Here is a 25,814-nt window from a genome sequence, read left to right as displayed (position 1 = left end):
GAGGTGTAGGACAGGGTGGGATGTGGGATGCAGGTGACATGCAGGGTGCAGAGCAGGATGTGGGACGCAGGATAGGGTGGGATGCAGGATGCAGGGTGGAATATGTCATGTGGGACAGGATGGGATGCAGGATGCAGGGCAGGATGTGGGATTCAGGGTGGGATGCAGGGCGGGATGTGGGATTCAGGGTGGGATGCAGGGCGGGATGTGGGATTCAGGGCACTCTGCTGCCTGCACAGGGCAGAGCGGGGCTGCTGCTGTCTCTGCTCACTCTGGCTTCACCTTGACCAGCTCAGCACCAGTGTCCCCCATCAGGAATCATTTCAGGCTGGCGTGGGTGTGCCCAAAGGCTCCATCCTCACCAATAAAGCTTCCAAAGGTCTGAGAGTTCATCAGTGTGTGGGGCATCCAAAAACCGACACCACTTCACCAGCCTGCACTCAAACTCCACCCCTCATTAATTCCTTAATTCCTTCTGAGCTTCATTTTCCCAGCCACGGGTGAGTGTGCCTGGAAAAGCCTCCGGAGAGCTGAGGGCACAGCCTGGCCCTTTCCCTGAGGTTATCCGGGGGATGCCCGGGGCTGGGAAGGGATGGCAGAGTCTCGGCAGCTGCGGGAGCGCAGTGACGCCGGTTTAACCACGCGAAACTTGAAATCACTTTGATTGAAGTCACTTTGCTGCAGCTCAGCTGACAGGAAGAGAAAGGGCTGGGGTGACTTCTTGAAATCGTGTCTAGTTTCATTTTCTGTGCATGTGCTGGCTGTGTCCTTAAACAGAGCCATCAGTCTCTCCCCACGGTGCTGGCCAAGCCCACGGGTGGGAGTGCAGGGAACTCGTCCCCAAGACCTGCTTGGCTTCTTCCAGTTCCACTCTCGTTTCTTCTGCGATCCTTTTGCAATTCCCAGCTCGTTTCCTCTCCTGGCTGCCCCATCAGCAGGTTTTCCCTCCCATCTGACCCCCCAGGACTGGAGGTGCCCATGGGGGATAAACCCTGGTGTGGTGAGAGAGCCCGTCTGGCCCAGGCTGGGAGAGCAAAAACCCGGCCTTGAGAGCAATTTGTGGCAAGGATTAATTATTCCAGCTGGTGGCAGCAAAGCCCAAAGAATAAAGGGCAAGCAGCGAGCTCTGTGCACAGCAGGGACCTCGTCCTTGGGGTCGGAAAACCCACGAAACCCACGAAGCCAGGGATGCCCCCTCAGTGTCCCTGTGACAAACCTGCTGCCTGGGACACGGCCGGGAGAGCTGAACCCTCCCAGCACTCACCACGGTGTTTCTTTGTTAAAAACCACCCTAAAGAGGTTTGGGAGGGAGGGTCAGCCCCACCTGTGCTTCGATGAGGGTTTAAGGGATAATCACAGCTGCTTCTGCTGGACAATGACCAAGGGAAAATCAAAACCCCCTTGTTGTCTGTCACCCCACTGCTCCCTGACTCCTATTTCATGTTTTAAAAAGAAAAAACCACCACCACTGTGCTCAGCCTGCTCTAGGGTGGTGCCACAGTGGCTGCTGTGATTCTGGAGTAAAACATCCCAGATTTCCAGCTCTTGAACCCCTACAAGAGGAGATGTGGGACAGGGAGCACAGGGACGCTCACCCCAGGGACAGGGGGGAAAAAATGCCTCAGTTAAACATCAAACCTCACTGTAAATAAGTAATTCTTTGGAATCTAAAGAAAAGGAAGTCAAAATGACACAGCCCTTCCACGTTCCCCCTCCGTGCTCTGAAAAAGGCCTGTTGAAAAGCCGAGATGGAGGAAAGCTGGTAATGATAATAAACGATCCTATCCATAATCTCAATCTTAAATCCTCTTTCCTCAGACAGTTGGAGGTCCATCCTCCACAGGAAAATGATGAAGATTAAGCATTTCTAAATCAGGTCACTGCCAGGGAAGTGTTTGCCCCAGGGATTCCTGCTGTGGTAGGTGCGTGCGAGCCCAGGGTGGGGGAACACGGGGCTGGAATCAGCAATCAGTGCAGGCACAGAAAGAACGGTTTGCGTTGGAAAATACCTTTAAGGTCTTATCATTCCACCCCCTGCCATGGGCAGGGACACCTTCCACCATCCCAGGGTGCTCCAACCTGGCCTGGGACACTCCCAGGGATCCAGGGGCAGCCACAGCTTCTCCGGGCACCCTGTGCCAGGGCCTGCCCACCCTCACAGGGAAGCATTTCTTCCCAACATCCCATCTAAACCTGCCCTTCTTCAGCTTCAGGCCATTCCCTGTCCCATCCCACATCCTTCATGTCCCCCTTCTGTCCGTGCCACCACGCTGCTCCTGCCCTGCTGCCATTGAGCGTTGCAGTGCCCAGGACAGCACCACGCACTCCTGAATCCTGCAGATCCCTCCTCACCCACTTACCAGCACCTCCAACATCATTCCTGAGCATTCCAGGAGCCCCTCCTGGCCATGCTCTCCCTCTCTTCCACTCAAACCCAGGACATGACACACCGGCACCCTCAGGTCAGTGTTTCCACCATACCCAAAACATTTATTTCTCCAAAACTATTGCTAATGACAATGGATACATTTCGTTGCCCCAGTATGGATTTAACACTTCCAACACATCGACTCCTAATACTGTACAATACTGTACCAAAAGGGGGGAAAAAAACCAAACAAAAAAAAGGCTGTACCTCCATATTGTACAGAGTTCTATGTACAAAGTACAATTTTACACAGTTTAATATATACACCATATATATATTGGTGTAGAAGACATGAAACAATGGAAACTTGTTTTAGCAAGAACATTCCATCCCACCATGAAACAACTGCTGTTGATAACCCCAGGTTCGGACAGAAAACACAATTTCTACACTTTGCAACCCAATTTTCCTGCCTCGCAGCAGGACCCTCAGAAATCACAGATGGTTTTCAGCAACTGCCCCGTTTGAGCTACATCGAGCTGGGCTTTCGGAGAAGCTGCTGCTCACAAGTATTGCTCCAGCAGTTTGGCACACTCACGAGTCCAGCCCCTCGGGCTTGGGCTGTTCTTCACATCTCAGGGCTGTGCCTGGAGGAAAGGCTGGTGAAGTCCACTTCAGGAGTGAGTGCCTCAAAAGGACGGGTCCACCTGCGATTCCCCCTGCAAACTGCTGAATATTTACCCTGTATGAAGCTTGGCAGATCAAGTATTAGCACAGCAAGAAGCTGCCTTCCCTCTCCACCTTCGCTTCTTTTTGGCCCATCGTTGAAAAACACTTTCATCCCAAACTACGTTAGAGGAAGCACAAAATTTAACAGGAAAAGAAACAAAACCCTTACGTTTTCCAGGCCTTGAACTGCTGTTTTGGCATCTCCAGAGCCACCCAAATATGATGGTTTGCTGCTAGAACCGAGCCTGGAAAAGAATCCATCTGCCTTCGGGTGGGCGGTCGGCGGAACCGCTTGTGCATGACACAGCCGGGGCCATCCCGGCCCCGCAGGCACGACGCAGAGGGTCAAGTATTTCTGGTTTGTTTTTTCAAGTAGCAGGTTGTCACACAGACACAGAGACATGCAGAGAGCCCATCTGGAAAGAGCTCAAACCCCAAAGTTCAGTCCATGAGGTGCCCAGAGCTGGCGCCGGGAGCATCCCTGGGGGAACAATATTCCCCTCCTTTCCACCTCTTGTGCCCACTAAAGGAACAGCTGCATTTGTGGGGCGTTAGCCAAGGCCAGAGAAGCCCAAAAAAGGGCTGGTTATTTTTGTGAAAGCTAAAAATCTCAAAATAAATAAATCCCTGGCTTGTTAAACTCAATTTTCTGTTCTGGACAGGCCCGTAAGCGATGGAAAGGCCCCAGTGCTCCCATTCTCCTCTGGTTTTGGAGCAGTTTTTGAAGCAGTTTCCCTACCTGTGGCTCACAGGTGAGTTCAGTGTGTTTTTGGAGCACACCCCTGTACACCCAGGGCTTGGTCCTGCCAAGCTCAGGTGCCCCTCACCTGGCCACCAAAGCAGTGCCACACCCCGGGGGACAGGGGCACCTCCTTCCCCTCCCACCGGCGCTCATGGATGCGCTGGACAAGGGGCCAGAGCTCAGCCCCTCATGAAGTCGATCAAACTGTCTCAATGGGGATTTTTGGGGTATTTTTCCATCATTCCTGATCCCTTACTGAGAGCATCACCTCCTGGAAGTGTCCCCTCCACACGATCCCACCAAGGGAGCGTTCCAGTGTCCCCAGTCCACACGCCCAGGAAGGACCTGAAGTGCTGAGAACTGGAGACATGGATTTCTGCAGAAGAACATCTCCCAAAAGCTCAATAAACCCCCAAACCTACGCCACGTTCCACTGAATTTGAGGTTTCTGACACAGAGAAGAAGAGAAATAAGGCAGCAAACTCCACCTGCAATGAACTTCTCCTGTCCCAGTATTGCTGGAGCTCTTCCAGGTGCGCTGGCTCAGCCCCGTACCAAGTGCAAGGTGGGGAACTACAACAGATGGAATTTCTTGCCAAGCTGAAGTGTTTTGATTCAGTAAATAAATTTATGAGAACTCGGTTATCTTAACCTACTTTTGTGCAAGAACAATCTTGCCTTAAAAAAAAAAACAAAAAGAAAAGAAAAATCAACAAAAACTCCCAAAACCCAACACATGAGGTATTCAGCACAGGAAACCCAAAGACTCCTTTTGAACAGGTATCAAAATACAGACATATACAACAACTTTTTTTTTCTGCTGTCACAGTGCACTCTAATTATTTACTCATTTTCATTGCAATAAAATACCCAGTACAGATAAAGTGAGAGGGTTTGATCGTGTCCCACTGCTTGGGCATGAAGGACAAATTTACAATTCAGAAACTGCGAGCCTTTGGACGGCCTCAGAGAGGCAGAAATTTAGCAATGGTTAAAGCACACTGCTCCATTCCCAACTAGGGAAACAACCCAGAACAGGTCTGAGCTTCAGAAACCATTCAGATAGATCACCTAAAACCGTGTTTCATTTTGAAAGTTTCCTTTTTTTTTTTTTTTTTTTTTTTTTGCTTTGGATTACTTCAATCCAACACCTGATGAACAAGGTTCATACAAAGCACTATCGAACAGACAGACGTAATTCCAGTTATCAAACACTTCTTTTGTCTTTACATTTGACACAAACGTTACAGGAAAAGTCATGAAAAGAGGATTTCCGTGGAAGAGCTAAAATTTCTTCGGGATATGAAGATGTGGAGTGACATTGGTACCTCCCCAAGCAAAGCACTGTGTCAGACCTGTCCACTCCACGCCGGCCTCTCCTGGTTCCGCGGGGAGGGAACATTTCCAGTCCCTCCTTCCCACCTTTCCGGCAGCGACTGCTCATGTAACACTCGTAGCAGAAGTCCCCTCAGCCTTGTGTGTTCACAGAGTGAAGCAGACAAGCTGAAAATCTCCTTTTTTAATTCTTTCGTGTGTGATTTTCTTGTTTTATTCCCCCGCGTGCGATTTTTCCACCCGAGGAAGAGGAAGGACGAGCGTCAGCCTGTCCTATTGCTTGTGTCAATCACAGTGCACACCAGAATTCCAGTTGAGTTGCTCCATATCCAGGTGATCCTGCCAAGCACCGTGCCCTTGGCAGCAGGATTGTCCCAGAGCTGTGGATGCTAGAGAAGCACAGTAATAACTCAGATACAGACAGTCGCTGTTACAGTAACCTGAAGTCTTTTTTTTTTTGTTTGTTTCCATCTAATTCCACACTTCAGACCTTGAAGCTGGAAAAGAGCAGCTCCTCCCATGTGCTGTGCGTGGCTGGACACTTATTCTTAGGAATATGAATGCTAGGCATAAAAATATAAAAAGAAAATAAGGCATTAAAATGAGGCAAAGTCAATTTACAGAGATCCTGCTCTTGACAGATTAACTTCGGTCGTTCGCGACCGAAAAAAAAAGAAAAGAAATAAAAAAAAAAAAAGAATTCTCACTAAAAAAGAAATACCAGAAAGTTCTGCCTGAGCAACAAATTACAAGTTTAATCTATTTTTTTGTTTGTTTCCCCAAAAGAACAAGTGATTCCTTGGTGGTAGAAGTCCATCAGAACCTGAGAGCAAAGGTTGCTGGTGGCAACTCCCGGAGGGGCAGGGACAGTCACGCTCGTACCGTGGGGCTTCCCCAGGGAACGCTGAGGAGAAATGGGAAACGAGGAGTGCTCTCACCAAAACCTTCCCAGTGCTCCCCAGTTTTTGCATGTCCTTAATTCAGGGCCCAGGCGTGTTGGAAAGCCATCGTTCATTCATTCATTCATTGATTGCTTCTGTAGAGAGGGGGTTGTGCGTGTGGGGACGGACACGGGCGCAGAAGACCCTGTCCCATTCTTCCAAGTAACATCCTGAATGCATCGGAAAAGGACATTTCAGCAACTCCTGTTCCTTCTTTTAAGTGCCAATTAAACCGACTTTGCAGTCACCAGGAACCCACAAAGTGAAAGGAAACTCAGCTTCAACGGGCGAGAAAAATGCCTTTTCTTATCTTGTCCTTGCCTGAATTGATTTGATGGAAGCCTAAGATGTGCAGCTCGTTTGAAATCCTGGAAAAGCTGAGGAACGAGGCGAGCTGAGGGTCAGCCAGTCTCCCTCCTAAGTGGCACACGCCTTTTCATTATTAAATTAAATAAATGTGGGCACTGTGGAGAATTCCCAGGGGGGTACAAAAGAGTCCGTGGATGCTGCTGGCTACAGATAAATACAAATAATACCAAAGAACTCATTCACAGGTCAGTCCTACATGGAGCAGGCATGCCAGGGAGCACGGAGGGAAGCCACTCCAGAGGCCACATGCTGTCACATCCCTGTCCCCAGCAGCGTTCCCTGCACTGCTCTATAAGAGCAGAGATCCCCAGAGCAGCTCCCAGCGGTCACAGGCACCGGCCCGAAGCAGAGAGGGACAAGGCAGGGAGCTTGAGAACTCCTGAGCGAAGTTTTTACAGTGCTTGGCGCTGGGATTCGGGTCAGGATCCGTCCTGAGGTGTGGGCAAACCAGGAGCATGTGTTGGGAATGGGCTCCCATCAGAGGATGCTTGTTTTCAAAATTATCTTGGTTTTTTTTTTACATTCAGTCTCCCGAGACCAAACACCCCATGAGAGCCCAAGGGCTGGAAATGACACTGGAAACAATAAAGCTGCTTTTAAATATGGGAGAGCAAAGGGGGAAACCAGTGAAGATTGTCCATAAGCAACAAGTGGGCTCCTTCTTGTGCTCCCAGACCTCAGGAACATGTTTGTTTATATTTGCACAGACACATTTTACATAGAACTCCACAAAATCTAAGAGTGTTCCAGAGTAAACTATTTTTTCCATGACAACTAAAGCATGAGGCTGGATGGCCAAGGGCTTTGGCCCTGAGGGGGAGAAATGGGGAGCAAACAAACAAAACCAGAGTGTGTGACGGAAGTCGAGACAGACCCTTAACCACCGTGGCACCAGCGGGCGACGGAATAATAATAATAATAATTATAATAATAATGCACAAGAAACAGGCATGTCCAAGCTCCACGTAACCAGTGGCACCAAAACATGCAATAGACTAAAATCTATCCTATTGTTTCCCTGTGATAAATGAAACACAGAATACAGAAGTCACTACACCAGTATCCAAAAACAGGACACCACCAAATGTTCCTTCCAGCGGCCGAACACTTGAACAGGGCATCGAAACCAAAATCATCCCTTGGTGTTTTCCTGCTCAGCTTCACAGTGGATGGTGGATTGTGGATTTCCCAAGCGTGGCAGGAGCCGTCCTGGGGACGTGGGACGAGGCTGTTGCCGCTCAGGAGCTCCCAGCAGCGAGCACCAGTTCACAACCGACCTTCAGTCCAAGGATTCGTTAAATAGGAACGTCAATGTCTTTGTGACAGAGTCTCTTCGTCTGGAACAGCAGGAGTTGTACCCAGAGAGCAGCATGGGGTTTATCAGACAGTACAGGACTTGTCAGGGGGCTGCTGAGGTGCAGAGGAGGCCACGCCGGGGCTGGTGGCGCTGGTTTTGGGGAACACCGTGGGCTTGGGCCGCGTGGCCGGGGGCTTCACCTGCGTGGCCATTTTGATGGACTTGACCGGCCGGAAGGTGCAGGGAATGTCCCCGGCCGTGCTGGCACTGCGCTGGAACGGGGGCTCAGTGTCCTTGAGGAGCTGGGTGTGCAGGGGGCTGGAGGGCTCCGAGGTGGGGGCCACCACTGGCGACGTTTTCAGGGGCTCCAGCGTGTCGAGGACGACGTCGGGCGTGTGCTTGACGCTGCTCTGCCTCTCCAGCTCCCGCAGCTCGTTCAGGGCTGAGTTCATGGTGGCTTCAATGTCCTGCAAGCACAGCAGAGGAGCCCGGTGAGGGCACAGCCCAGACGCACAAATAACCAGATAAAAGCCAGATTCCGAGCACATTTCTGTTTTCTAAACACCGGCACTCGAATCAGCCTCAAGGCCCAAACTGTGCAGCACCGCATCCTGCAGCCAATAATCACTGAAATTTTCCAGCAACAGGGAGCAAAATAATTGCTAGCACTGCCTTGATGCTAATCTGGTCCTTCGCTGCTCCTGATGCTGCCCAGGCTTCAAAGCAGAGCCCCAGACTGCAGCAATGAACACAAACCAAAGCATTGGTGCCCATTCTTGCAGTTTATTTGGCACGTGAGGCTCAGGAGAGCAAATTCCTGAAGGAAGCACTGATGGCTTTGACTCTGGCTGATGGGCCACACACTGAATGCTGAAATCCTCGTGGGCTCTTGCTGCCTCATTGGTTTTCCTGCTGTCTGAGCTGTTCCCAGAAATGTATTTCACAGGACCCAAAATTTTAACGTTTTAGAAAACACAGAAGAGGTCAGAAACACATACAGAAACCCAAACTGGCCCTTCTCCTGCCTCTTAAAAAAATATTACAGTTAGTAACAAATAAATATAAAGAGAACTTTTGAGCTAAAAACACGGGGTTTTTGTCTCAGGACCTACACGTTGTCTACTGGAGAGTCCAGTGGTGCACAGAACTCCCTCGGGAGCAGGAGAGCTCGGCCTGGCTGTGACTCACACTTTTGGCTACAGCTTTCCAGCTTCCTCAGAGGTTTTTCAGGGGGTGGGGAAGGTAAATCAGTCAAGGAATGGTGGAAGAAACCAGAGGCAGAAATCTGACACCTCCCACTCTATCTTGAGGCCAGGCAGATTTTCGTTATGAAGCTGGGGAAATATGTGAGATGGTTGCTGGATGGTGTTTGAGCAGATACTACAGGGGAAAACACTGATTTAACACAGCTTGGGCTTTTCTCCCTCCTCTTTTTTATTTTTTTTCCCCTCCTCTTTCCTTTTTGTCCCCAGACTCATCTCCAGTGAAACAAAGGAGTGAAGGTTCTGGCAGGGAGAGGAGACAGAACAACTTCAGTCAGAGTCTAATTGAAAAAACAAAGAATCTGATTTATATCAACCAAAGCCTCGGAAGGACAGGGAAACATGAAGACAACAGGAGCTGCACACTACAGTTCCACTGTAACAAACGGGCTGAAGGTACTCAAAATGGCAAAATACAAACTCCCATCAGAATTAAACCTGTCAGGTTTTAATGGGCCCCTTATTTATTACGTGGAGTTGTTGTTTTGTCAATAAAAATTATGTTTAATTTTCACGTATTTCCCCCAGCTCCTTAGGAACCTGCAGAGCCCCGAGCCAGGCAGAGCAGTCAGGTCTCCCAGGGCTGGCTTTGTAATCCGAGCCCGGAGCATTCCTTGGCTTCAGACAGATCCATCCATCCCATCCTGCAAACAGTGGGTACAGACAAATGCAGGTCCAGGCACATCTGCCAGGGAAGAGCCCTCGTGGAAGAGGGAAATCTGTAACTTCACATCTTTTGTAGCCAGCCCTGACTTCAAGGCCCTTGTGTAAATAACTCCTGAAAACCAGCAGGGTTTCTGATCACACACTGAACCCTGGAGGGAGATGAAGATGCCACTGGGGCAGTGCACTCGTCAGCAGCCTGCTTTTATTGGGGCTGTGCTGCTCCATGTGCTTCCCATGTCAGACCACAGGCAAGCCTGCACGACTGACAGGAGTGCTGAATCCACAATAAATACTTTATTTCTCCCGTGTCTCGAAGTTACGATTGTTTAATTCTCTGCTGACAGCTTTGGAATTTGTGTCACTTTCTGAAATGGGTGTTTTTATTGCTGAGATTAAATTCTGGATAACGAACAGGGCCAAGTTCTTATGGAGGAAGGACCTGACTGTTTATCTTCCCTCAGGAAAGCAGCCTCAGTACCTTGCACACAGAGAGGACGAAAGCCCAGACTGGAGCTGTGTCCTAAGTTAAAATATTGCACTGAGAGCATCACGGAGTGCTTGGGGTTGGAAGGGACACTGGAGTCCAACCCCCTGTCCAGACTGGAGCAGGTGACACAGGGACACACCCAGGCGGATTTGGGATGTCTCCAGAGAGGGAGACTCCAGGACCCCTCTGGGCAGCTGTTCCAGGGCTCTGCCACCCTCATGGACAGAGGTTCTTCCTCATGTTGAGGTTGAACTTTTTAATTTATGGCTCCTTGTCCTGTTGCTGAAAGAGCCTGGCACCATCCTGACACCCCTGGGGATGGATATCTGTATGGACTGATGGGATCCCCTCTCAGCCTTCTCCTCTCCAGGCTGACCAGCCCCAGCTCCCACAGTCTCTCCCCATGCTGAGCTGCCCTTCCCTTCTGGAGAGCTGACACGAGATTAAATCAGAGCCGGCACTCCAACACCTCCTGCATCCCACAGCCTCCAAGCTTCCCAAGCAAACCTCTCCAGCAGAAGGCTGCTGCTCACCTGTGCAATGACCTCGGGGTCCATGGGCCGGTGGTTGTTGAAGCTCTTGGACCTCCCTGCCGTGACAGCTTTGCGGATCTGCGGGCTGTCCATCCTGCTCTTCAGCGACGAGTGCCGGCTGATAGAATTGAGGCTGCCGTGGCCACTGATGGAGCATTTGTCTGGAACCTCCTTGGGAAGACTTTGGCTCATAATGGGCTGAGATGAGGGTCTGGAACCGGCTATGGCTCCGGGGGAGGCTGGTTCTGCCAGGGAACTACCTAGGCCGTGGCTGTCACTTTGACGGAACGCTCTTCTGATGCTGCCTGACTCTGGTTTCTTTCTTTGCCTTCAGTCACAAAAGCAAAACAAGTCAATACAAGCAGGTACAGGGCTGTCATTTGAAGATATCCCCCCAAAACAACACACAGGACAATGGCAAGAGACACAGAGGTACCCAGATTACAAACAGACCCAGGGGTTTAGGAGTGATTGCGGTACAGTGAAATAATTATAAATTATAAATCATTCCAGTTTCACGCTTCTAACACAAAACTGAGTCCTGGCAGCTGTGCACATTCATAGCAAAACCAGAAAACTTGGGTGGAACGTGATTAACTTGGTCAAGAGGAGAAGAATTTATACTGGAACAAAAAAAAAAAAAAAAAAAACAAAAAAAAAAAAAAACCAAAAAAACCTCCGTGCCATCGACAAGTTTTGATGACGTGTTTTTATTACATTCCAAGAGCAGAGCTACAATCTTTGACTGGAGGACACAGTATAAGTCTACTAAGCTCCTGGCCCAAGGCATCAAGTTATTATTTTCAGAGATCAGCAAGCAAAGACCCCCAGTTTGGGGTTAGTGATCATTTCCAATGTTTGCTGGTGGTAAGAGATGGTTCTTTCTCATGGCTTTGGCAGGACCACAAGGCATTATTTATGCAGGGCTACAGATAAACCAAAGGGATGATGTCAAATGGATGAACTGGTCCAAAGAATTTAGTTTCTACCCCAGCACCATGAGGTCTGACAGCACGATTCCACTCAAATCATGGGCAGGCCAATGCAGCAGAATACTTTATGCCATAGGTCTGAAGCTTGGCATCCATTATACAGGGAAGGATCCATTTATATATAGCACCAGCCCCATGAATAACTGCAAGAAAGTGTTAACTCCAGTAGGATTTTGGCATCCAAATAATAATTCAGTGGGTGGCACAACTGTCATTGCGAAACCATCTGATTTAATTTTGCTCAAGTCTGTTCACACATAGGTCAGAAGATTCATTCCTAAAGAAAAAACAACAAAATGAGTCTTATGCTACTGTTGCTAAATATCAGGTTCCCTAGTAAAGGGGAAAAAACCCCAAAAACTGGAGTGGACATTCCCCAGGCTTCTAAAAACCACCACACACAACTCTACCAAGGCCAGCAGATGGTGAAGCTCCAGCACAGGTCTGTTATTACACAAATCTCTCCAAACTGGCAGAAAGGCCACTCCAGTGGCTCAGACAGCAAATATCTCAAAAGAAAGCCCAGATCCCAAGCTGATGCTGATTAACACAGCTTCCCAGATATCAGTGGAGCTCTGCTGAATCCCACAAGGAAGGACCAGGCTCTCTAGGCCACGAGCAGGTCCAGACCTTTTAAAAGGATGCATTTGTGTTAATGCCTTTGCAGACTGCATTGTGTTAAATTAACTGAAGGTTAAGAACATCCCCTCCCATCAAGCTGTAATTATCCCATAATACCTTCACTGCACAATGGAGAGAGGTGGGGTTTTAACACTGGAGAAATAATCAGAAGTATAGGGGGGGGATAAGCCTGTCTAGAAAAATTATTTAACAGATCATGGAATTTACTCTGCTACTAGCTTGATTCTCCAGCTTTTTATTATGCTGAGTGTTGGCTAAAGCAACCATTTCTGGTGGAGGAGGCAAGGTTAGAGCAACAGGGGGTTGTGCTGTTCCACTGCAAGCATATGGTTAGTAACCCGAGGTGAGAAGTGCTGCAGAAACAAAGGAGTGCTGCAGGCAGTGCCAGGTGGTGGGACTGCAGGTATGGCATTTATCACAAACTGGGACACAGCTTCCTGGAGGAGGAACAGAACAGAACAGAACAGAACAGAACGTGGTGGATGTGCAGGAGACGTGACAGATCACAGAACACGACGACGGACGGGGACAACGACACGAGAGCTCATCCCAGCACTCCCCTCCCTTCCTCTGTCTGCTCAGCACACAAAATAGGGCATATTTGGGAAAACAGGACCAGATGGCACCTTGGGGACAGGGAAGGGAAGCCAGTGGGGTTTCAAATGAGCGATGGCCACCCCGGTGACGGAGAGGGGACAGCAAAACGTGAGTTCAAAGAGGGGGAAGCAGAGGAAAATGGCAGCAGTGCTCGTTAATGAACCTTTCTCAGGGGAGGAAACATTTCACTGGACTCATCACCAAGCTCTTGACAGGCACGGAAAACAATGCAAGGCTGCTCTTACTTGTTGATGTTTGCAAGGTAAATATCTGCGACGTGGCCCCCGCTCGGGCAGCTGGCACCAGCTCTGGCTGTCACTTTTTCCTCCGGTGGCTCAGAATTTATTTCTATTTCCGACTTCGGACTGGACCTTTCCGACATCCCATCCTCACTAGGAAGGAGGAGGGGAGGGTATCACAACCAAAACAGGAGCAGCAGTGCTGAATTTCCAGCACAGCACTGTGCAAACGGTCACACAGGGCAGCAGCACGGTGTGAGGGTCTTGAGAATCATCACAGATCCTTCAAATCATCGAAGGATTGGTTGGAACGGATCTTAATCATCCAGTTCCACCCCCTGCCATGGACAGGGACACCTTCTCCTATCCCAGGCTGCTCCAAGCCCCATCCAGCCTGGCCTTGGACACTTCCAAGGATGGAGCAGCCACAGCTGCTCTGGGCACCCTGTGCCAGGGCCTCCCCACCCTCACAGCCAGGAATTTCTTCCCACACACCCCATCTAAACCTACTCTCCTCCAGCTTAGGGCCAATCCCTCTTGTCCTATCACTCCTTGTGGAAAATCCCCCCCCTCCTGAGCACCTGATTCCGATGAGCACCCTGGAGATGCCAACTCTGCACCTTTACCAGGCACCAGAACAATTCTTTTATCACCCGTCCACCTCTCAGAGCTCCCCTGCGTGCTGGATCATGAAAAGATGAACTCTCCCCCAATGTGTGGCCACAAACCCCCATCCCAAGGCGATTTCTGAGCCAGCCCAGGCTGCAGAGGGTCACGTACGTGTCCTGCACCACGATGTACTGATGAGGGATGAGGCCGTCGATGCCGTTGTGCCGTCCCTCCCACCAGTCATCCGAGGCGCGCTGGTACAGCAGCAGAGAGGCTCCTTTCTTAAAGGACAGCTCCCGTGCAGTCCTGCCCAGGTAGTCAAACTTGGCTATGGCCTCTATGGGCTCACACTCTACGAGACAGAAGGGAATAAACAACAGTTCACTGAACACCTGGGCTCAGGTGAGCAGTCAGCAGTTTAAACCTGCCATAAACCAGAGCATGAAGAGGATAAAGTGTTCCTTCTTAAGGCAGCAAAATTCAGAGGGGAACCCCTGAACTTAAGGATGTTGCACTTTCATCCTTTCCCTCATCCCTACATGGAAGGCACATTCGTATTTTCCAAGCCGAAACCCCCTCACAGCAATTCAAGCCTACAACGATGGAAGTGGCAAAGGCAGAATTAGTGTTTCATTAAAATAAAAAGGGTTTCATTAAAATAGAAAGGGTTTCAGAGGTGGGAAGCAATCAGGTACATTCCAGACAAAAATCTGCCTGCAGTTCACTTCCTTAAAAGCAGCTGAAGTGAACCCCCTGGGCAGGCAGGGGAGGGAAACGTCCTCTCATTCCAAGCTGCTTCAGAAATAAAGCATCTATTCAGAAGGCAATTTCTGCTGCCTGTGAGGTTCACCTGACCCAGGAGACCGGAATTCTGGCACGGTGGGAGGCCCTGCTCTTCATCCAAGTGGCGTGGAAGCAAAGGAAAACATCCAGAGCCTCGAGTGCTGGGCTCGGTGCAGGGCTGAGGACACAGAGCTGCTCCCTGGGATGCTCCGTGCCCACTCCCACAGGAGCTCCAGCCATGCCCTGCCTGCAGCCAGCCACTAATCCAGGTCCCTGCAGGACTCTGATATTATACAGAGGGACAATAAGGGCATTTAAGACACTCAGGAAGATCAATGTGGAATTCCCGTGGATTAGTTTTAAGACTCCGAAAAAAATCTGCTGCTGTTTGAGTCTAAATGTGTATTAAGGCAGCTCCTGCTTCTAGGCAGGAATCAGGGGAATGGAGATGAGCTCAACCACGCAGCCCCAGTGGGCTCCCTCTAATTACTTTAAAGGAGCTTTAATGCAGCCAAGCAATCCATGGAAATTGAGTTCTTTCCTGGAGAAAGAGATTTGTGGTTTCTCTTCCTGATCAAAGAGAGATCTGCTACTCCACACAGAGATCTCTGCACCGCAGGAAGCTCCTACAGTGCAAGGGAAAAGTGCAATAGGCTGAAAGGCCAAACATGAGCCACTGCTTTCCAGTTATTCCTTGGGAGAGGATGGGGTCTGGAGCTGCCTGTAGGCAGGCAAGGCAGTAGCAGGGCTTTAGAAAACAATGGTGTAAATCCATCTGAGCCAGCTGGAGCTCCTCAGCCAGGCTGAGGGAGCAGAGCAGAAGCATCTCCCCCCAAAAAGCCCCACCAGGATCTGAAATTATCCAGCACAAAGTGACCGAGGGCAATCAGCAACAGGATCTGTGAGATCCCTCCCCAACAATCCCTCCACTACTAAACCTGACAGCTCAGAGTTCTCTCAAACCACCCTCTCCAGGTAAGCCTATGGTCAGACTCACACAAATCCCATCATCAGCCCTCAGCAACCAGCCAGGGACTGGGAAGGGTGGGAAAAGCCTGGCCCATGTTGGCAGCTCGTGGGTATCTGGGTTTGGCTCCTTCTTCCCTCTTGCTTGTTCTGCCAGCTCGTCCTAACAGTAAAAAACCCCAACAGGGCTGGTTTTTGGTGTCCCCCTCCATTTAGGAAGGGGATGGGAGTGTGGTTTGGTGAATTCCATCTGCTTCATTAACAAGTGTTTATTGTTCCAGATGAATGTGGCCCTCAGGTTTCTTGTGTTTCCAATTTGCTTTTTAGGACTCTGGCTTTTCTCCAGAGAACTGATTTTAGACTTTAATTTCCAGTAGCTTTTTCCTACTTACACTTATGCTCAGAGAAGAAAACTGTGTGAATGAAGAGCAATAAGGCTAAGCCAAACAATTCCCCCTGCCAGTCTGACAGCTTGGGCAGGCAAGCAGCAGATTAAAACATTTCCACTCGTATTTATAATTTAACAAACACACAATCTGCTTGCCCTTCAGCAGTTCTGACCTCTCATACCTGTCTCAAATCAGTTCAGGGAGGCTGATGAACTGCACAGATGCTCCACCAAACACGACCTCTCCCCTCACCCCCAAATTCCTTCCTGCAGTGGAGGTGGCTGGGATGAATCTTCCCAAAGTAAAGCTGTCATCCCAGCCTCCCCAAAGAGTTTTAAGAGGTTTGGTCACATCTGAAGACGAAATGAGGGAAAACCCCCAGGAAGATCCAAGGTGGAGCTGTACCTGCACTGCTGAGAGCTGTGGCCAGGGTGTGACACTGCACGGCCCAATTAGGGCGTGAGACTCCCTAATTAACCACACTCTGCCTCAAAGAGACCCAGCCCCAGCTCCCTCCTCTGCCTCAGTGCCAAGTGCTCCCTCCCAAAAGCTTCCTATGGAATATTCCACGGAGGTTGCAGGACTCCATCCAAAACACCTCCCAGTTTTACCTTGCTCAGGGGCCCCACGCACTCCAGCTGCAGGGGCTGCAGAGCAGTGTCCTGCTCTGATCTCTAACTGCTCCTTTCTCATCATTGTACCCTCCCAGTCACCAAAGAGAGCTAAAATTCCCAGCCACAAACAGCACAAGTTCACACCAGGGTGCAGCAGCCTGCAGGCTTTATCCCAGGACTCGTGCAGCTGTGGGATGAGGTGGCCTGTCCTTCGTTACAGCTATTAAATTGCTCCTTCTCAGAGATACAAGCTCCAGAAGGACACATTTCCATGCATTTTGCAGAGCTCCCACTTGTCAGACAGAACACTCTGTTCGAGGCAGGGAGTGAGCCCATGTTTCATTCCCCAAGGCTTTGTGCTTCCTCCCCACAACCTCGCAGAGGAGTGGCAGTGCCCGTGCTCGGCCTTGCTGAGAGAGAGCTGATTTCCCAGTGTTTCCAAACATCCTTTCCCTTCTCCCTGGTCTGTGAACACCAGAGGGTCTCAGAGAAGGGTTTAGGTTGGGAGGGAGCTGTGAGATAAGGGAGCCGTGAAGCCAGCGGGAGCACAGGGATGCCAGGAGAGGGTTTGTTAGGCAGCTGCTGGAGCAGAGAGGCAGCACAGGAGCACCTGGCAGGGCCACTGAGCAAATTCCTGAAGGCCAGCACAAAAAGAAGGATGCCTAATTTTAAGGGAGTGCTGCTTCCCACCTCTACAACTGAGATCATCCAAGTAAAGCCACCCCAGAACTTCCACAACTGCAAACTGGAACACCAGAACAGAACCATATCCTGCCCTGGTGGGTCAGCCTGCTCCCAGGCTGCTCAGCATTCCAGGGATCATCGCTGCACATCAGTGACTCAGTCCTTCCTCTGCTCTGGATGGGGCTCACAGGATGTTCCCCATGGCAGGAGGAGGCTTTGGAAGCATCAAGGACGCTCACGACTGCAGTGTCACCTTTTCCTTAGGAAATATCACTGATTTCTCAGCCTTGGCGCCTCTTTTCACTCATCAGACAAGAAATGTAACTGAGCTTCCTTAAGGAAATCCAAAAATTATCACTGAGAGAGGCCCTCAGGACTCTCTGCTCTAAAACCTGGCTCTCAGTGGAAGACAAGCAGGTTTTGGGTTTGTTTTGTTTACTCCCTTGAAGGGCTGGGGCTTCGAGCACTCACAATTCCCCTTCCTGAGCCACTGACAGGGGAAATGCCTGGCACAGGGGAGGGGGACAGGACATTGGAACACACCCAGCCTCCTGCTGAGACACCCATGAGAAGAAGGGAGACATTCAGAATCCTCAGGTAACTCCCAGAGATTCCCACTGATCCCACACCTTTGTACTTCCTGCCACTAAATGCTGCATGTGATGTTTCAAGCGAGTGCTCTGATTTAAACTCCACTTTGGAACTAATTTTAAACTTCCACTGCAAGGCACAGCCCTCCCTGCCTCCCCCAAGGCAGGCTGCACCAGTTACCCCAGTAAACACCAGGCTTCCCATACCATCATCACTGGTGTGGTGCTCAGCTGTGACGTCCTGCACCGAATCCTCTGTCAGGGCTCTCTCTCCGTGAGGACTTTCACTGCAACAGAAGGGAACAGGGACAGCTTTACACTGCTGGGAACTGAGCTCCACCATGGCCAGCGAGCAGACAGAACTGGGAACATCCTGGAAAACAATCAGACAGAACTGGGAACATCCCCATCAGGAGTCAATATTTAGGTTTCGCTGCTACAGACACTTTGTGGATGCATCTGCACGTGCTGAAGTCGCTGTGGGTAAAAATCAAGCTGAACTCTTATTTGATCAGCCAAACCAAACATCTTGGTGACCCTCTGTGAGTGCTATCAGCAAAGTCCAACTTCACATCTTACAGCCTGGACCTCTAGAGACGCTGAGCAGTCAGACAGCAGTGCCAGGCTGGGTCCAGCTCCTCCCTGCCATGCCAGGATTATTCCCTTGGCTGCATTCTCCATTGCTCTAATTAGCTCATTAGATGGCTGATGAGAAAGCTGCAACTTCCTGGGGGAAATCATTCCTCGATTTATAACGGTATTTCCAGGTCTGTGTTTGTCATCTCCCTCCATCCCTTTTATCACCATCTTAAATGTCCCATTCATTTCCCTGAACAACTCCCACAGCCCAATTAATTGCCTGTAAATAAAGCTTCCAGAGCACCTAAACTACCAAGAGGACTCATTTATGTTTGGCACGAAGAAAAGCTTTGAAAGGATCAACAGACAACAAGTGGCAACCAAAGGTTATGTTTTTGTAAGAAGCTCCACGAGCAGTTCCCTCTGGACAGGAGCAGAAAGGAAACTGGAAGAGGATCCACTGCCTCTCCCAAGCAGCTCCACAGAGCTGCTGCCAGCTGGCAGCTCTGCCTGCCTGCTCCTCTCAGGAGGAAAAAAAGGGCTAAAAACCAGTGCTTGCTCCTCATCTCACACCTCAGAGAAAACTCCTCTGCTGCCCTCTCACACTGTGACTCCTTAAAGGTGATTTTTAATCCTCTTCACACAGGAGTAACTTCATCCCTCATTTTGGCCCTGCAATGGTTAAAATAAGTGATGATGGTTGGACAGTGCTCTCCCCCTGGCAATCCACCTCCTGTGCTCTTTTAAGCAGGAGGAAAACAGAAAAAGGAGAAGGGGTGAAACGTCTGAATAATTCTGGTGTCTCGTTCTGCTTAATCCACAGGACACCAGGCTGCCCAACATCCCCCGAGTCAGTACCTCAGGAATCAACCTTTCCCATCCTTTGCAAAGCCTTTGTGCTCCTTAATAAAGTTTACAGAAGCCTCTGAAGCCAGCTGGAGGCCCCGGGAGGAAGCAGCAGTGAGGGCTAAAGTTTCACCCAGACTCTGAAGTCATGTCGTGCACAGCCAACGCTGCGGCTCCAAACCCTGCACAGAGGCCACGTGCCTCAACCAGCCAGGCCTCCTAAAAAGCAGCATTTTCCACCTAAAAACCTGTCCTTGCTGCTGACTGAGCTCTGGATGCTGCCTTGGAAGGACTGGTGTCACTCTGAGAGTGACAGCAGTAAACCCTGCCAGAGGAATGGTGCCAGTCAAGGCATTTCCACCAGGGAATTGGAGGGGCAGCTCCAATCTCTGCTCCCTGAGACAGTGACAGGAGCTGAGGGAAGGGCTGGAGCTGTGCCAGGGGAGGTTTGGGGTGGAGATCAGGGAAAGGTTCTTCCCCCAGAGGGTGCTGGGCACTGCCCAGGCTCCCCAGGGAATGAATGGGCACGGCCCCGAGGCTGCCAGAGCTCCAGGAGCGTTTGGGCAGCGCTGCCAGGGATGCCCAGGGGGGGATTTTGGGGTGTCTGGGCAGGGCCAGGGGCTGGGCTGGGTGATCCCTGTGGGTCCCTTCCAGCTCATGATTCATCCATACCTTACCTCCTTCCCTGATATCATCTCCCAGGACATTCTGCCCCCCACACCCTCCCGTGCACTGACACCCACACTGAGGGTACTCAACACAGCACATTTTTATTCCCTTCACCTCACGGGACAAAACCTCTTGTCAAAATGAATGTGTTTCCTGAAGGCCATAAATATTAAGCTGGGGTTTTTTTTTCCCCCCCTACAATTCTTTCATATGTAACATCAGCTAAAAACATCAGAGCCAGGGGTGAATTTAAGAGAATTTCCAAAAGGTTTTGGCAAGTCCTGTGCACACAGCAGTGAGTTTGGAGGAGCCTCTAAACGTGGAGTGATCCCACAGCTCCGAGACAAGCCAGGGAAACAAGGCTTGCTCTGTCACCACAGTGACTTCATTTTAAAAACCTATTTGTTTTAGTCCACGAAAATAATCATTTGCATTCCTGTGACACTGAAGGAGAGCAGGAGCAAAGGAGGGGGGGGAAGAGGGACACAACTGAACATTCCTCATCCTCAGAGGGAGGGATCAGCTTGGCCAGGAGGAAAGCAAACACCTCCTTTCCTTCCCCCACTGCCCAGGCTTCCACCCCAGATGACAGGAGCCGCTCTGCCTGAATTGCTTCCAGATGTGCTCTCAGCCCGAGCACGCGGCCGGGCCTCTGGAGCTTTGGGCTGCATGGAAATGGTGATTTTGCATTCCTGCCTCTTCCCTCCCCCTCCAGCAGGGCTGCCCTGGAAATTAAACCGTGCCACAGCCTTGGAGGTTCAGCTGCAAGTGACCCCTGTGTCTGAAGCAAAGGCACTCCAGACAGGCAGAGAGAAAAGGCAAAAGCAGGAGGAGGAAAAAAAAATAAAAGGGAAAAAAAACCACAACAAAAAGAGATTGATTTTGGCAGCTACCAAACCAGAACATCCAAGAAAATCCCTACACAACCTTGCCCTTCAAGATAAGTGAGCGAGGTTTGACAACTGAATAGCTACTTTATACCAGCTTATTTCTTTTAAGTCGATGGCTCTCCAGAGATACCAGAGCCATCTCTGCTGCCACAAAACAGATTTTTGAAAGGCTGGGTCAGATGCTGCAATCCCAAATTAGCCAACGCAGAGCACACGACTGCAGCATCCTAATCCATGGATAAACATCCACCCGTTGCTCTCCTCAGAGCATCCATCATACCAGTAATCCTCCGTGTTTCCACCCCTGCTGTAGACTGGGCCCTCCAGCTCCCTGGGTCCTGGGAAGATGTTCTCGTGTTGGATGATGATGGTTTTGATCAACTCATTGACGTGAGCCTGGCAAGAGACCTGGTCGTGACCCTCGGGCACAGACATCAGTGTGGGCCCAAAGCAGATGGCCAAGTTGTAGGGATCCATCATATTTTCTTCACTGAACTGAGATAAACTGCAAAAAACCAGAAGTGGGAAGGAGGGTGAACAGCAGAAAATATCATCATCATCACCACCATCACCATCCTCTGCTGCAGAACATGCAGCTGGGCTCGCAAGGTTTGCTCTGGGCTTTCTGGGACACAAATGTTCTGGATCCAGGCAAAAAATGAGACACTGATGGTATTCACAGAGAAATGAAATAGAAACTGCAAAGGGAGTTTGAAAGCTCTGGGTGCTGACTATAATATTTGATTTTATTTCTTCTCTGTTATTGTTGTTCAGAGCCCACCTGCAGCCCAACTCAAGACCAGAGTTACAGCAGGACCCCCCTGCCATGGATTTAAACTGGAAGAGAGGAGGTTAAACGAGATACTGGGAAGAAATCCTTTCTTGTGAGGGTGGGCAGGCCCTGGCACAGAGTGCCCGGAGAAGCTGTGGCTGCCCCTGGATCCCTGGAAGTGTCCAAGGCCAGGCTGGACATTGGGGCTTGGAGCCACCTGGGACAGTGGAAGGTGTCCCTGCCCGGTCCAGCCTCAGTAATTCCATGTTTATCCCAGGTCCTGCAGCAGAGCCCTGGCGCTCCCAGGGGTACTCACTGATTGAGGAATGCAAAGAGGTATCTCATGACAATCAGGGTGGTCTTGGGCAGGTTCAGCAGCACCTTCCGGACATGCAGCGCTCGCTCCTGCAAATTATCCATGGCTGGAAGGAAGAGAGAGCACCAGAGTCACCCTCCTGCTGCACCCACAGCCTCTGGGGCCCAGTGCAACCAGTGCTCTGTGTGTGCAAACTGGGCAGCCAGCAGAGCTCCAGCACAGGAGGGGATTTTGCTGCAGAACCTGCTGGCAAAGCCTCTCCCAGCAAAGCTCCCCGAACACGCGAGACCCTCCCTGGGAGCCCCTCCGAGCGTGGGAGCTCTGGATGTCATCTGCTCCAGGGGCTCTGGCACAAGGGCTCCGTCAGGCCCGCTAGGAAAGGTGGGTGTTTGAAAAGGAGAAAGTGTGTAACACTCAAATTAACATAGCTAAAGGGTGAGGCAAAAGGCTCTGTGTGCAGCAGCCCGCTGAGAAAGAAGTGGGCAGCATAAATCAGCTCAGAAGGGAGAGCTCATTTGGGGGAAAGCGGATTTTGCTTCTCAACATAATGTGAATCCAAGCCTGTAAATGCATTTATCAGGAGCAGAAAACCACAGGCCATTTCTGAAGCTGTCTCCTCAGTGATCTCCTTCCTCACTTCAGAGGCTGCCCCTGCAAAGGCCATTTCTCTGCGTGGACAATGGAATCATTCTTCAATTCTGGGGGATGCAACGAGAGCCAGGCCACTTAAAAATCAGGTTGTTCACATACAGAAACCACAAACAACCCTGTGCCTGGCAGAAGCACCTTTAGGAAGCATGAAAAATGTTAACAGCTCGGCTGTGAGTGCCCTGATGATTGATACGCTCGAGCAGGAGGCAGTGGATGGTCCCTTGTGGGTATGAAGCTAAAAGGAGTATGAATAAAAACCACCTTGTCAGCTGAGGCCAGCACACAGGAGCACGGCAGCAGATCCAGGGAAAGCACACAAGGCAGGGAACCCTGCTGGTGCTCCCTGCCTTGGAGAGGGCATTTCTGACACCTTCTGATGACAGCTCTCCAAGATTATTTTACACAAGTGAGGGCTTTTTGCTTTATTCTCTTTTGAAAGAACCCTGTCACCAAGCAGTGTCGCACAAACCCCATCACACAACCCCTAAAATCTATGAATTTCTATCTCCTTGTTCACTCCTATCAGAGCAAGGATGGCTGTGGAAAGGTGACTGCCCAGACTGGCTAGCAGAGACCAGCACAGCAGCACAAACCCCGCCAAAGGAACCCCAAAAACTCACTCTGGAGTCAGGAAAAAATGGGAAAGACAGGAAAGAGGAGTGGGAGATGAGAAAAATTAATCCTATTTCTTTTCAGTTCTTCATGTACTTACTGACACAGGCAATCAGGTCATGGAAGATGTCCTTGGGGAAGAGTGGGTGCTCCAAGCCTCGGAAATAGAGCTTGAGGACTCCTGCTATGGAATCCATGTCGTGGTCATTCTGGTCCCCAGCCAAGGGATCTTCCCCTTCAGAGCAAGGAGAGAAGAGCAGGCAAGAAAAATCAGAATACTGGAGGAAAGTATTGAAATACTTGAAGGATGCAACTCAGCAGGAGAAAAGGATTTGAGTTAATCCCACCTACTCCAGCTGCACTGCAAGAGTGAGGCAGAGAGAGATCGCAGGGTGGGAAGCTCTGCCAGGAATCCAAGAAAACCTGGGACAGCTCCTGTCAGCCAAATGTCACTCTGACACCAGAGCTGAGGGTGTGGTGGTGCCCCTGGAGCAGAAACACTCCAGGGATTTTGGGCAGGTGGGAACATCACAGCTCCACTACCCGACAGCAGCCTTTAGGCAGAGTCGCAACTGCAGCTCAGGGGATGCAGGGGACACCCAGGAAGCCACTGAGCATCACACACCTGGCCCAGGTGATGCAGGGGACACCCAGGAAGCCACTGAGCATCACACACCTGGCCCAGGTGATGCAGGGGACACCCAGGAAGCCACTGAGCATCACACACCTGGCCCAGGTGATGCAGGGGACACCCAGGAAGCCACTGAGCATCACACACCTGGCCCAGGTGATGCAGGGGACACCCAGGAAGCCACTGAGCATCACAGCCCTGGCTCAGCAGGGTGCAGACACAGGGAATGGGGTGGCAGAAGCGTTTCTGGGACAATTTGTTGCTGCAGATCCACCACGGTTTGTCTGCATTGCCAAAGGAAAGATGCTCACTTAAGGAGCTGCTCCCTGGGGAAAACTCCCTATCAGCCATAATTAGATTTAATGATGGGGCAATCCTCAAATTGAAGCTATATATATCCATTATGTGACTGAAATTACCAAAGCTTGCCTATTATCTTAATAGCACACGGGATAATAAATGGGCCACTCCAAACCTGAGCATTATCCCTGATATTAACTGCCACCAAGGGCTCTGGATGAAGTAATAAACTGCAGGGACCTTATTGTTAACTTTGGCAGTCCTCTATATCACAGGTTTTACAGAGACAAGTGAGGTGAAGGGGAAAAAAAAATCCTCTTTCTTATTTCTGCATGGAACAAGTGGGTATTTTCCCAAGCTGGTATTTCTTTATAACAAAAAAATCAGATTCTGATACTTCTTTCCTTACTATGACACACATTCCTGCTTCCTCTGCTCCTGAAGAGTTTCACTCCCAGGCAGATGGAGCTGAGGACAGGTGACATCACCCACCACATTTCCCACATTAAGCTTCTCTCTCCCCCAAAAGCAAAATAACCTCGCTGTGCCTAATTAATGTCTGCCTGTCTCCTGCAGAAGCAAGCACAGGAAAACACTGATCCTATTCTTCAGGGGCGATGGATTCCAGGGATTAACACAAGGCCTGTTGTTCCCAGTGACCCAGGGACTGCCTGAGGAGCAGCTCCTCTGAACCTGCTCTGCCAGGGAGAACAGCCCAGCAAGGAGCTGATGAGTCAGGAGGCTCCCAACTGCTCCCTGCCTTTGTATGGAATGGCTCTTCCCAGAGAAAAATCCAATCTATTAAAAGCTGCATCAAATTAACACTCTCTCGAACATTTCCTCTCTCCCTCGCTGGTATTTAGAATAAATGTGGCCAAGCTGTGCCTCAACAACACAGAAAAACCATGAAAATTCATCCTCCGGCACACAAAGAGCTGGGGGAGAGGGGAGGAAACTGCAGTTACACCTAATAATGAAATCCTCTACGTCCTTTAGTGTTGCAAACAATCAATAAGCTATCAGACATGAGAGGAGATTGAATTCAGAATATTTATTATCCAGCCACTCCACAGGGTACAAAGCACAACAGCAAACAACTGAGAATTCAAGGTTAATGAGCACCAGGGAGGTGTTTGGGAGGGACTCGCTCAGCAAACACAAAAATCAAAGGAGCAAAACGGAGCAAGCTGCGTTCAGGCCATTTCTGAGTATTTACACAAATTCACACACTTGGCAATCATTTCTGGGGTATTGGAAGAGCTCTTCCTTACCTCTCTCAAATGCATTTTTTATGTCGTTCACTTCAACTTGCGACCCAGACACTCTGAATATTCCTTCGTGCTGCAAACCTGCAAGGAAACAGGAGATGCTGATAACAAGGTAAGATAGATTAGATAAGTGAGATGGCACCTTCAGCAGCTACAGCTCCTGTAATAAAGGAAAGGTAAGAACAGGAAACGTAAGAAAGGAAGGTAAGAAAGGAAAGGCAGAGGGATGCTGGTTTAAAAGCCACCTTTCCCTGCGATATCCAGAATATGCAAAACCAGAACTCAGCACAGGCAGAAGAATTATTAACCCTTCTAAACTGCCAGAGTACCAGGGCTCTGACAGCCATTCATGTTATCTCTCACCCTGGAGGATCCCCAGAGGATTTTACAACTCAGAGGAAGTCATAAAGCAGCGGTGGAGCAGCCAGGAGTAAAATATGGCCAAT

At 50.1% G+C, this 25,814-nt stretch overlaps 1 protein-coding gene across 5 annotated transcripts in view; it reads right to left on the bottom strand.

Annotated features, from left to right (window-relative positions):
* Positions 1-2,463: 2,463 nt before the first annotated feature.
* The window catches only part of SRGAP2 (SLIT-ROBO Rho GTPase activating protein 2), a 97,377-nt gene continuing 74,026 nt past the window's right edge, over positions 2,464-25,814 (bottom strand). For 4 of the 5 annotated variants that reach the window (XM_032132732.1, XM_032132734.1, XM_032132735.1 and 1 more), the window contains 9 exons: positions 25,372-25,449; positions 23,270-23,404; positions 21,907-22,012; positions 21,099-21,323; positions 18,042-18,121; positions 13,980-14,160; positions 13,206-13,352; positions 10,730-11,057; positions 2,464-8,248 (listed from right to left, as the gene is read on the bottom strand). In XM_032132732.1, coding sequence (XP_031988623.1) covers positions 7,865-8,248; positions 10,730-11,057; positions 13,206-13,352; positions 13,980-14,160; positions 18,042-18,121; positions 21,099-21,323; positions 21,907-22,012; positions 23,270-23,404; positions 25,372-25,449 — 1,664 coding nt within the window. In that variant the 3' untranslated portion in view covers positions 2,464-7,864. Of the gene's footprint in view, positions 8,249-10,729; positions 11,058-11,420; positions 11,999-13,205; positions 13,353-13,979; positions 14,161-18,041; positions 18,122-21,098; positions 21,324-21,906; positions 22,013-23,269; positions 23,405-25,371; positions 25,450-25,814 lie in introns of those variants that run through there. The other variant, XM_032132736.1, reaches the window with a different exon arrangement.

Source organism: Corvus moneduloides, chromosome 24, assembly GCF_009650955.1.
Source record: "Corvus moneduloides isolate bCorMon1 chromosome 24, bCorMon1.pri, whole genome shotgun sequence".
Classification (NCBI taxonomy): Eukaryota; Metazoa; Chordata; class Aves; order Passeriformes; family Corvidae; genus Corvus; species Corvus moneduloides.
This window is presented reverse-complemented; position numbering and strand designations above follow the sequence as displayed.